The 13,764-nt window shown below is 36.3% G+C and overlaps 1 protein-coding gene across 2 annotated transcripts in view; it reads right to left on the reverse strand.

The window, feature by feature from the left end:
- Positions 1-13,764, reverse strand: part of ADAMTSL1 (ADAMTS like 1) — a 784,967-nt gene that overhangs the window by 581,623 nt on the left and 189,580 nt on the right. Inside the window, exon 2 of one of the 2 annotated variants that reach the window (XM_075210866.1) lies at positions 9,855-9,974. In XM_075210866.1, coding sequence (XP_075066967.1) covers positions 9,855-9,974 — 120 coding nt within the window. Of the gene's footprint in view, positions 1-9,854; positions 9,975-13,764 lie in introns of those variants that run through there. The other variant, XM_075210846.1, reaches the window with a different exon arrangement.

Here is a 13,764-nt window from a genome sequence, read left to right on the forward strand (position 1 = left end):
TTATCTAATTGCAACTCTTGTTAGAAGTAAACATGGATAGGCCTTGAAGAAAAACTGTATGCACATGTGTGTGATTTGTGTGTTTGCTTTATAATTACACTTATATATGGTAAATATAAATAAATATAAATAAATGGTGATGATGATGAAAGTGAAGTGTTTTCAACACACAATTGTATACATCTTTATTATAACTTAAGTCAAAGGAGACTAAATTAGAAACACAGTTTCCCATTACCTTCAGAGCCGGATCATCAATTAGACAACCTCGTCTCCCGCCAGATGGGGCCTAGATTACTCTATCATGTTTTTTTGTGGGGTTTTGTTTGACAACTAGCAGGAAGACAAAGGGGCGCCAATCCTATGTCTTGTCTCGTGCCCCGTGGAGTGGAAATCAGACTCTGAATACCATAACACTAACATTTATAAACGTAAACCCTGCATTGTTTGAGATTGATAAATATAAAAGACCATCATTTCTAGTTGGATTTTCTGATAACTGACCCATGAATGCTTTCTGTAGCAAGTTTAAGAATTTTCATCCCTATTTACACTAATGAATTTTGGGATACTTAATAAATCTTTAACAATTACAACATTCACCTTCACCTTCTAACCTAATTTAAATACTCATCCAACCATCTTAAATAAACACTCTTCTTGCAGAGTAGAACCCCTTACATGTTTGTGCAATCTATATTTAGTGTACAAATTGTAATTGTATGTCAGTTAAAAATCAGCACAGTGCTCTCATGGCTCTTGAAGAGCAGTCTGCAATTGTCACTACTGACTCAACCTAGAAAATTTTCACTCTACTTAGCAAATTTGTTGGGAGGGTTTAGCCTTTCTTCTCTCTCTCTCTATTTCCCAACCTGTTAATTATTTGAGTTTTTGCCACCCACCACAATTCCCATACTATTTGCCTGCTCAGTAAGCAGGAGAATGTTTAATTTTTACCAATTTGAAATGTTTTACTTACATTGCTTTTCAGTGTGATCAAATGCACATCAAACACCAGGGGCATAACTTTTTGGCCCTAAGCCTTGTGCACATGAGAATATGGGACCCTATTCTTGCCTCCATTGGGGAAAATCACATTCTAAATTATCATAAGAGCCCGGCATGGTGGCATCACATTTAGGAATGTAACACTCCTCTATCTTCCACTACTTATGCACTAACTACAAGACTAGGACAAAGGGGGGGGTCCTAAACTAATGCTGAATTTTTTGGCATCAAGTTTAAAGACTGCCGAGACAAGACCAGGTATGTGAGCTCTGTAGCATGCAACTGCTATATTTGTGGCATGTGCCACAAAGGGTTCCTTGTTGTGGTTAAGATTTTCAAAACCATGGAAGTAAAACCACAGCCAAACACTTTTTCTAGAGTTGTGTGTGCACAGATTTGCCTTGAGTACATAAAAAAATATACTTTCTAGAATACAACCCTGTGCAAATAAATTTGAGCCTTTTATAATTTGCATTTACTGAGTGATCACTAGAAAATAGTAAACAGCAAAATGGTTACTATCTACCTGCGAGGGTATACATGCCCAATCTAATTCCTGAACTGTTTAAATTAGTCATACATTAATATAATCTCATTGTTACCATGTTTTCAGTACTAATTCCTGAGAGACCCTAGGAATGCATGTAACATTGTAACTAGGTTGAAGCAGTATATATAAGATATTAAAAGTACCATCTGTGACCTTTTACAAGATTATTCCATATATATTCTTAGATGGTGCCATATGTGTATGATAACTATGTATACTATTCAAACAACATGCGCCACTCCTAAAATATACAGTATGAGTTGATATAATCGCTAATTCCCTGCTGTATTTTGAAAATAGTACAAACAATGCACCTTCTGCAGCCAGTAGCTACTCCAGCTGCTGTACAACTGTAGTGAGGGAGCAGGCTTAGAGAACTATGAAACACTTTTCTTCTTTATCCCACCAAGGGAGGCTCTATTTATTACTGGAGCTGACAGCACAGGAAACACGGTCATCAGTCAGTTTATTATTCAACCACACTTAATTCAGTGTGCACCGTTTCTTTATTGTTGTAAATATATACAATAACATTTATTTCCATCATTCTTTCAGTGTTATGTATCTTTCATTACAATTCTTTTGTTCTTGATGTTTTGCAATACCTTAATATTTTGTATTTAAAACACTACAGGTGTAAAGCTCAGTCAATAATTCAAAACAATTCAGTTTATTTTCTTTTAACACTTCTTTAGTAAACAATATCAGTTGACTTTCCACCAGTGTTCGGTATCATACCCACTGTCATTTATCACATGTGTTTTGTAAGTGTATTTATTTAACACTAAAAGCATTGTTTCCAGTGACACCATACCCAGGCTTTATTAGCTTTCCAGTTTTCAGAACACATGGGACCTGATCCATCTTCGGACGGAAGTCCATTTGCGTGTCATATATTGCGTGACAAGCTCTGTGCATGTGCCAGAACGGGACTTACACTAATTAATACATTTATATCCAATTCATTTTGGAATGAAACAGACACCTACAACAACCTAGGACTTGAAGGGCGGAATGAGTATGGGATGGGGTGGATGGTCATAGGCAATATACAGTAAGAGTGTGCCGAGGTTGTGTGTGCCGAGGTTTCAAGTTCAGGGCGTCTCTTTTATACGTGTTTTTTAGCCATATCATTTGCACCAGCTACAGGACAGGTGTAAGCGACGACTGATAGTTATGACTACACGTATGCATGCCAGAACATGTGTTTGCAAGCAAGAGAAACTATAAAAATTTATTTTTTGGACAGTAAGCATTAAGAACATACTGAATTATGTATCTAATTTTAAAAAACAAATAATTTTCTTTAAAAAAAAAATCATTTTTATTAATGATTATAGTATTAACAGTTGTAAATTAATTTTATTGGACTTTATGTTGCACATATGCATGTGGTAGCCTGCAGTCTGCTCTGTCTACATACGGCAAGTAACATGTAGCCAGTGCGTACTTATTCCATATGCAAATGGAAACATATCCTGAGATCCGAATTTGTATACGGCTGTATGTGCGTACAAGTTCCATGCATTTTTATTTTTTTATTTAAATGCAAGTTTGCATTCACATTGCTTTCAAAGATGAATCAGGCCTATCTTGTTCAATTTTTTGGAGGAAGGCAATAGCATTCTCTCTGACAACACATTCTCATTGAGTGAATATAGTTTACTGCAAAAACAATTGATATTACAACTTACATTACATTTCCTCCCAGCCAGCCTACTGCGGTGGTAGTAACGTGACTACCACTACACCGACAAGGACTTACCCGACTTGATAAGGTAGAAGGCGCCAAAGACAATCGGATGGGAACAGCGAAGCTTTGAAAAGAGGACTTTGCAAAATCGCGATCAATACAGAAGCCGGCACACAGAAAGTCATGTGACTTTCTCGGACAGTACTATTATTAGGGGGGTTTAATGAGTAATGCAGGGATCCACACAATGTAAAACATTTTACAGCAACCCTTCTACTTGGTACATTTTCAAACATCCTGCATTACTCATTAAACACCCCTAATATTAGTACAGTCCAAGAAAGTCATGACTGCACGTGTTTTCTTGCAGTTAACCATGATTAACAGAGGAACAACAATGATTTCAAGCACCATCCTCCTTATAAAGCTTCCAGTCTGTTATTCTAACTCAATCAGCATGATAGAGTGATCTCAAGCCTTGTCCTCATCAACACTCTCACCTGTGTTAACAAGAGAATCACTGACCTGATGTCAGCTGGTCCTTTTGTGGCAGGGGTGAAATGCAGTGGAAATGTCTTTTTTGGTATAATGTTCATTGTCCTGGCAAAGAGGGACTTTGAAATGAATTGCAATTCATCTGATCACTCTTCATGACATTCTGGAGTATATGCAAATTGCCATCATAAAAACTGAGGCAGCAAACTTTGTGAAAAATAATATTTGTGTCATTCTCAAAACCTTTGGCCATGACTGTACATTGGACCATGGAAAGATGAAGATGTCAGGTAAGTAAAACAAATTATAATTTACAGGTGCCATTTTTATTTGATGGCTTTATTTTTATGATTTGGCCAATCCTATTAATTTCAGTAGAATCAGGAACAATCATTTATTACTTTAGGAATGGGAGCAATCATATTTATTTTGTTAGGAAAGGGGGCCTTATTATTCTTTATTTAGGATGCACTGATGCCTATGTGCATGTTGCTATTTGTATTTCTACAAGAGGGATCACTATATTTTCCCATTGCCAATTTTAATGCAGTCCATGTGAGAAATGGAGACTTTGTGGTTGCACTTCGATGTGTGGTTTGGCCACGGTTTACAAACTACATATCAAAGCACATGACAACCGTTGCTGTGCTCATACTGCACTTTAGCAAAGTTTTAATAAAGCTAGGTATATGGTTATAAGTAGCGTGCACGGAACACTGATCATTATACGAAGACAAGTGGCTCCTGAACACAGATATTACAGACTTACAGAAGTTAACATGAACCATGTACAGTACCAAAAAATTTCTCATTTACTAATTATTTAAATATTTTTTTAAAGTATCTAAGAAATTTAAATTATTCTAATAGGCACTCTAATTTGCTCATAAAGTACTGAAGAAATAAAGTGGCCATGAAATGAGGAACAAATCATTTTTAATATCTGTGTACAGATAGATTTCCATGCACATTTTGGAATGTTACAAAACACTTGAACAATTTCTTTCTAATTGACTATTTATCAATGTGTGTCCTCCAAAGCAGCATGTTTCTCGCTGGTCTTTTGCAAAATCAATGTTACTGTTGCACTATCACAACCTATTTTATTATTTTTATTCTATTTAATTTTATTCTATTAATTATTTTATTCTTTTATTTATTGAAAATGTATAAAATAGACATTGTAAGTAGCCTTAAGTAATAAAGCAGATAAACAAAAAAGAAAACTAAATTCTAGCAATTCTTAATTATAACAACATCTAACACCTTTATACAGGGCTGTCCAATTGGCATCTGACCTCAGGGACAAACGCAGGATTGGTAGATGGGGTTTCCACACCACGCTGCCAGTGGGCGTGACCAGCATGCATATTTCTATAGGCTCTCCTTTCTACCTGCATATAGATCACAACAGACATGGAGATCAGAGTATCTGAAGGTGAATTCGATATGCTTCAAAAACCCAAATCATATATAAACACAGAACAAGTACATTGGTTGGTAAAGAAGGTGCAGATGTGAGAGGCATGGGATAAAGAAGTCCTGCTTGTGAGAGCTTACAGTCTAAAAACAATAAGAGATGATGGAGATTGGGACTGTAGCTACACCCGGATGGTAGTATCAGGTGTGGGCAGGACAGGCTATAGTGAAAAGATGGGTTTTGGGAGAGCATTTGAAAGATTGAAGGTTGAGGGAGAGCCTGGTCAGGTAGGGTAGGGAGTTCCATAATTGGGGAGCAGCACAGGAGAAGTTTTTGAGGCAGATGTGAGAGGTCTTTATCAAGGAGGAGGTGAGACTGAGGTCAGAGGCAGATCTAAGATGGATATTACCTCATGGTGAGGTCAGAGATGTATTAGATGAGACTTTGAAGGTGAGGGTAAGTAGATTGAACTGGATTCTGGAGATTATGGGGAGCCAGGGAAGGTATTTACATAGTTGTATGGTGGATATAGAGTAGCAACACAGGAACATCATTCTCACAACGGCAATTAGGAAGGATTACAGCAGGAGTAGATGAGTGAGTGGAAGGCTAGATATTAAGAGAATATATAAAGCTTTTGGTAATGTTTAGAGATTAAATATTCATACTGAAGCCAAATGCAATACTTTCACATTTTATATATACCCTAGTAAATACATAACATCACAAAAAGCATTTTTTAATCAGATATTTAAATACATCACATAAACGTAACTATTTAATTTTATCTTCATTACAATGTGCATGTAATTAAGAACCTTGTAAATGAAAATGTATCTCTGTTATATACTTCTACTAACTGATCATTATTCTTGTTTTTTTGAAAGAACAAAAAACAAAAAAAAACACCTAAATGTTGAAGGCTAAAATTATTTCTGCTAAATTTTATATTTTTAGAATCTCTTAAGAAAGATTGTCGCACACTGTTAAATTCATAATCTTCAGAAAAACAGGCTTTGGCTGTGAGATTTGTGAAAATGGCTTGATATACATCTCTTAACATATGACTGACTTGCAGCTTCTAAAGTAGAGTTGAGAATGACTATAGGTTGCATTCCTTAAAAGGCAGATAGCTATTTCAAGTGAGCACACGCCAATGAGCGGCTAAACTCCCAAAGAATTTCTCACAGTCACTCTTCCCAGGGAGAGTGTTGTGGAGGATTCAAGAGAATGACACGCATGCACACTTCCAGAAAGCTGCTGGTTAATTTATGTGATGTCTTCACTTGTAACATTCTGTAGTCCATATCAAATTCACACGGAATACATTCCAACACTGCACAAAAGCTACATCTGGGACACAGACTGCTCATGGCACCTACAGACATAACACTTAGTGACTTCAGCGGCACATCATTAATTACGGTCAAGCAACAGATATTTTGAATGAGTGCAGAAAATGTAGAAATATTTTTATCAGCTGTAGACAAAGTTATTCAATTTACTTGTTATATATAGTGTGGTGAATCTCTCTCATATATATATATATATATATGCACACACAAGTTAACCCGTGCATGATACTCATGCATTCTAGTCAAATCAAGCTGCTTAAGGTCTTAAAAAGGTTCTTGTCATGCATATGGGCCTAGCCCAGGCCACCTCAGGGGAAGAGTGTTACTTCCCGACGCAAGCGGCCTTTTTAATGTGTGTTAATGAGGTAAAATTACCTCACGAAAATGAGTTTGACCCCTCAACTCGTAAATTTAGCCTTTACTACCCCTCCCACGGGGGGAAGGGGGGATGATGGAAGTTAACTGACTTTACTATTCTAATTTTTTTGTCAAATAATGTCAGTATACCAAATTTCAGGTCAATTGGATGAGCCCTTTCTGAGAAAATAGTTTTTTACACACACACACACACCGCTAGGCTTTTACTTTTATAATATCAGATAATGCTAAGAATTTAGTAGGTCAGTGTATAACTCCGCCCAGCAGGTGGCGCTGCAGCTTGTTTTTTTTTTCCACACACAGACTAACACACACCACTAGGCTTATATATATTAGATATATTTATATATATATATATATATATATATATATATATATATATATATATATATATATCCATATTGTGATTTATTTCTGCTTAATTATTGATATCTTGGTTTCTTAATTTACTCTCTTTTGTTCCATCTCTATTGCCCTTTTCCACCTCTATTGCCCTTTTCTTCACTGTCCAAATATTATACTTTCTTTCAGCCACATTTTCTTTCGATGACTATGACAAATACCGCGAAGTGGATATATTTATTATAACAGAAAATCACATACTATCTTGTATATATCATATAAGAGCAGCCCATACAATTTTGCTAACTGAGTTTGACAAAGACTATTTCATATTAACAGGACAAAGCACCACAAAGTACATTTTGTGTATAGTAAATACATTTTTGTTGATCAGACAAACAAAATAAATTTGGCGCTGAATCACTAGTATACAAATATATTAAATGAAATAAAATATACTAAGAATAAATACAGATCCCGCTGCTGTAATAAACCCGTGGGTCAAATGGAAGTGATCAATAAGATATAAAAACAGCACTGAGACCTATAGTTAAGCCTAGTATTGAATCCACGTTAGTACAATTAAAACTGGATTCAATACTAGGCTTAACTATAGGTCTCAGCGACATTTTTGTTGATCACCACCATGCTGCGCTCTAATATATTTAAAATATAATGTTATAACGCCACATCATAGTAGCCATCATAAAGCACTGAAGAGTATATATATATATATATATATATATATATATATATATATATATATCTCATGTACACTAAATAAAACATGGTACTCTACCACAAAGAAAAATTCAGGTACAATGGACAGAAAATGTCATATTTCTTCAGTACCTTAACAACCTAGTGCACAAGTCAAACTTAGCATATTTATTCACAATATGTTACATAATGAATAAAAAATGCAATATAGCCTTTGAGTATATTCAACAATGTGTTATATGTTTTCTTAAACTTTCAATGCAATTCATCTTGTTCCTACTACATTAGATGACAGATATTTGGCAACAGATTAAATAAATTATTTAGATGTTTATGGCTCTCTTCCACAGTTTTAATAGGAGAGCAATTCAGTTATGTATAAAATATATGCCAACATATTATAGGAATTGTATGAAGATACAGACATCACATGTTACCCTTTTAATTGAATTGTTGAACAAAACAATGACAAGCTTCAGCACAAGAATTGAGGACCCCATCAATGGTCCATAACCAAAAAACAAGTATGTTATATAGTCAAACATTTTCAGCCTAATCTTAAATTGTAAAAAAAAGGGTATCAATTTTTCTTTCTCGATTACGTATCCTGTTAATTCAAGTGGTTGAAGTGGGGGTGTATACAGTCTTATGCCATAACGCCACTTCTCCTACTGCCTTCATTGTAAAACTATCAAATTCCATCCACTTATACTCCCATTACATTTTTCATACCACCACTTCTAAATGCCCACTTCAACCACTGACACTAATCATATGACGTATGCAGAGCTCTAATTTTGCGATTTCATGGTTGCTCAAATATAGATTCAGGCATTCAGCTATACACATACAGTAGGAGAATGAAGGTGCCAGGCACATTCTCAAACATCAAGGAGATACAAAGTACTGAACAGTCATAATAATAATACAAATCAGAATAAAATAGCAATGCAAAAATCAGGGAATCATTTTATGTAAAGCACCAAGAATGTACAACCTCAACAAGTTGTAATCAAGTAAGAAATAAGCAGCCATTTCTGTTCTACTAACCTATATTATTTAAATGGTTTTATTACCTAAATTAAATTTCTACTTTATATACTTCCTGTGGCAGCTAGGCATCCCATTGAACCACTGTATCTATAACTAATCTCAACTGCCCACAGGTGGTACATATTGAAAAAATGAATTATAGTCCTTTGAATATATCATCATACTGATAGCCTATACTGTACCTGAAGAACAACCCGTGTAGGGCAACACTCTAACATCAAACATGATTTCCACAATTATCTCTTGGCAAGCACCTGATAGGTGCTTTCTGTATTACTATCTGCTGAAGACTGAAGGTATAGCAGGTGCCTACCCTGGGAAGGGGGAGGGATTGTATTATATACAATGTGCATAAAGGGAAAGGTAAATTAGCATTAAATGTCTGGGAAATTGGTTCCAAATTATATAAAAAATACACCTTTCCTTAGGCAATTTCTACTGTCAATTATATTTACACTCCACAATTGAACAAACTCAAAGTAGCAGAGCAGGAGACAGGAGGATTTTGAAAATGTCCATGATGAGCCCCAATATATCAGAAATCTTGACATTGATCATCTTCCTTCTATGCGCAACAGGTTAGTTCATTATTACAAAGGCATTATAGGGGGAGAACGGGGAAGGTAACTCCCCAATATATAAGGGGTTTGTTTGTTTGTTTGTTTAAGTACTTTACACATGTGCTAACTTTTGAGTTATGAATCATACTGCAAAAGCAGCGCTCTTGTTTTAACCAGGTAGACAGTCTTGCACTGTGTAGTGCATTTTTGTTCCCCCTTTCAAAACAGTGATACAACCCCTTAAATACAAATTGCATGTTCATATAGAAAACAGTCCTACCGGGTCTTCAATCTTATGATTGTTCATTTGATCAGCTAGAATATCATCCTGGTGACTTTCTCTTCTTATAAGAGGGAATTCATGAAGAAAGACCGCACCTTGTGTCTGATCCCCAAATACCTAAAATAAAATAATAAAGTTAGCGTAATTACCTTCATTATAGTGTTACAGTGATGGCATTGCAGCTTAATAAGATGTATACAGGTAAATTAGTTTGTCATGAGCAGCTGTATATGAGCTGGAATGATCGATTCTACTCTCATCTAGATACACGAAACACTAAGCAGTCTGTTTAACAGTAAATACTGCAACTTTCTATTGTGAAAGTCCTCCCCCAGCAGTTTACTAAATTTCCATATAGCCCAGCCACAAAATTAATAAATATGGCTATTTTCTGATGTAAGAAGCCAATGAAAGGATGCTTGGGATGATTCAATGTGACTGCAAATGTTGTAACAAACTCTTATTGCATTTCATCACAGCTTTTGATAGTGAACACAAATATTCCAATACAATTTCGTAAACATAGGTGGCATAGGAACAGGGTTGCAGCTGTTGCAATTGCTAATGGGCCTCAACAAAACATGGAGCCCAAGATACGAACCTATCTGAATGTGATTGCAGTGGTGCCATGACACTTCCCTTTATTTTCACAGAGAGCACCACTGGACCCTATGGGTCTGACCACTACTGGAGGAGTGGGACCTGGTGGACAGAGATCTGTCCCTGGAGGTTCCATGTCTTTGTCCTATCACTATCCTATAGGCATCATAGGGCTGGAATATTTATACTGTCATGTTGAGTTTCCAGACAACATGTAGGCCTTTTACCCTAGGACGAAAAAAGGCCTCTCTCTCTTCTGTACAAATGGGTTACTTTCTGTAGACAGGAAACATTTCTGTCTGTGCAAATCAGGAAGTCTGTGTGCACTATAGCTTCTTTTGCTCAATATGCAGTCAAACTAAATATATCAGCACTCTTGAATGTTTTTCAAATAACTCACAATTTCCTCTAAGGATAAGTTGAAATTAACAAAAGTATTTGCTCTCCACAATTCTTAACCGTTAATATACAGATCCTTTGCTTTTGATTCTGAATTAAAAACTGTATATGCCTTTAAATCAGAAAATGAAAAGAAATGGCATTGACAAAATGATTGGCACCCTAGGCTTAATATTTGGTAGCACAGACTTTGGTAACCATAACTTCAATCAACAGCTTCCTATAGCCATGGATGAGCTTCCTGCACCTCTCTACTGGCAGTTTGGTCCTCTTGTCTTATGTAAACTGTTGCAGTTCTCCCAGATTTGAAGGTGCTTTCTCCCAGCTGTTGTTTTCAGATCTTTACACGGATGTTCTATGTGGTTTAGGTCTGGACTCATTGCTGGACACATAGGAACAGTCTAGCAACTTATCTTGAACCATTCCCGAGTCCTTTCTGACGTGCGTATTGGGATCATTCTCCTGCTGGAAGACCCAATACTTTTGACGGAGAACCAGCTTTCTGGCACTCGGTTCAATATTGCACTACAAAATGGACTGGTAATCTCCAGACTTCATATTACCATGCACACGTTTAATCCTAGATGCAGCACTGAAACACAGAAACATCATTGAACCTCCTCCATGTTTGATTTTAGGGGTTGTGTTCTTTTCTTTGAAAGTTTAATTTTTCTATGTGTAAACATAGGGATGATGTGCTTTACAAAAGAGCTCTAACTTGGTCTCATCTCTCTGCAGAACATTCTTCCAGACGTAATTTGGCTTGTGCAGGTGTGTTTTGTCAAACTTCCGGCAGGTTTTCTTATGTCTTACTCTTAGCAGTGGTCCTACCATATGACTCCCTTTCATTGAGTTGGCAACAGACGGTGTGAGTTGAAGCTGTCGTACCTTGCTATAATTTTCTGTCTGACCCCCTCAGACAATTCTCTGGCTTCCTTTTCACCACGCTCATTGCAGCACATACAGTGATAAAACAAGAGAATGAGTCCTTTTCTCTTTTCAAGCTCATCATCATCATTTATTTATATAGCGCCAGGAAATTCCGTAGCGCTTTACAAATTGGATTTAATGACTGATATTTATATTGCAGGCACCTGCTACTAAGCACAGGTGAGTTCAGTTTCAAAGTGAAGGATAATCACCATCTAATTATTTCTAATGACTTCTAAAAGGTGGAAATAGTTTTGTTCGTCCCATTTAAGGATTTGTGTGTGGATTAAACAAGGACCTAGTTGTTTATGCTTTTTGTGTTTTATTCCACTGCAAACCAAAGAAAAACATATGTGGATACCAAAAATTATAATTAATTTCAACAATCTACTGGAAGAAATAGTGAATTATTAGAAAAACTGCAAGAGTACCAATATGTTTATCCACAAATGTATATTACAGCCTCAGACAGAAGCTGCAGTACAGTGGGCAATGGAGGAAATGGGGCCCACTTTATCAGGCTTCACCCAGCAGTAACCAAAATAATATTCTGTTTTAGTGAAGAGTGTAGTAGGTGAAAACATCTATATACGAGCTGTAATGATGGCTATGAACTATTTGGGGCATATTCAGTTGACGGCGGGATCGCCGAAAATCCCGCACTCCAAAAATATTACCGTTAATACGGTAATATCTCGCTGGATGTCAGCTTGCAGCTCCTTGATCTGCGAGCTGAAATCCAGCGGGTAAATTACCGTATTAACGGTTTTCCCGCGCAGGATTACCGTAATAACGGTAATATTTTTGGAGCGCGGGATTTTCAGCGATCCCGCCGTCAATTGAATATGCCCCTTTCATGTGTACTGAAAGCTGTAAGTTAGAATAGCATTTATTGCAGTTTTATCTACTATCAGGTTTTCATATGGTTTTCATTCATCTAAGGCTGATTAAAACCATATAGGTTTCAACAAGCCCTTCGAGGATAAAGGCATGCAATGTGTTGCTTTCCATATCAATATATATTTTGCTGCTGCAACTTTTCTTCTGTTTTTACAAATGTCCTACTCATACAATACACCCGAAGTAAAGTCACTGAACAAAAAGGATCCCTCGCAAAAATCTTTTCTTTAAATATTAATCTAGGGGTTGACTGAGCTACATATTTCAAAACTCCTGTATTCTCTTTTTAAACTGGCCAAAGGCATATTGTGCAGGGTGGACAAAGTAACACTTTTTTATATATAAGGTTCACAAAGAAAGCATGTAATACTGAGATTAGCAGGTAAAGAGTGACGGGAGTACAATGGTGTGTAAATTCTTGTAGATGGCTACTTAAATAGCAGTAAATAATACCATCCCTCCTAACATTTTGTGGATCGGGCCAGGGGCGTGAACACCCAGCAAAGGCATAGCCATGTCCCATGACCAGCACCTCTGAATCAATAGATCAGAGCCAACTTACTTCCCTCCCCCGAAAACACAATTGTACTGCCGCAAGTATGAACCAAATCTACTCACTACTACTGTTCAGAGCAAAGGTGAGCGGAACACATCTCGCAATATTCCCAGCAGTTACGACAAACATCCCAGAATCAGGACAGTTCCTATACAGGAACAGTTGGGAGGTATGTAATACCACCATATTGGCAGAATAAAAGGGTTTTGTCCATTGTATGCCATTACTATATATCTATCCTAGGTGAATTAAAGATGGAAAACAGTATTAACCAATATAATACAGTCACCTTAATTTCTTAGATGAAACATTGCAACACTTTATGGAATAAATAGTACTGTAGAGATCACAAAGTATCTACAAAATGTTTGTGTTTTTGGGTAACAAAACACATTAGTTTACCAGATTATGTGATTAAATCTTAACATTTACTATAATTAAATAAAATTTGGCTAAATGAATAATTTTATAATGCAGAATAGTGATGAATATAGGTAGCAATGAAAAAGCACAATTACGAGA

This window comes from Mixophyes fleayi, chromosome 1 (genome assembly GCF_038048845.1).
Source record: "Mixophyes fleayi isolate aMixFle1 chromosome 1, aMixFle1.hap1, whole genome shotgun sequence".
In the NCBI taxonomy this organism is placed as follows: domain Eukaryota; kingdom Metazoa; phylum Chordata; class Amphibia; order Anura; family Limnodynastidae; genus Mixophyes; species Mixophyes fleayi.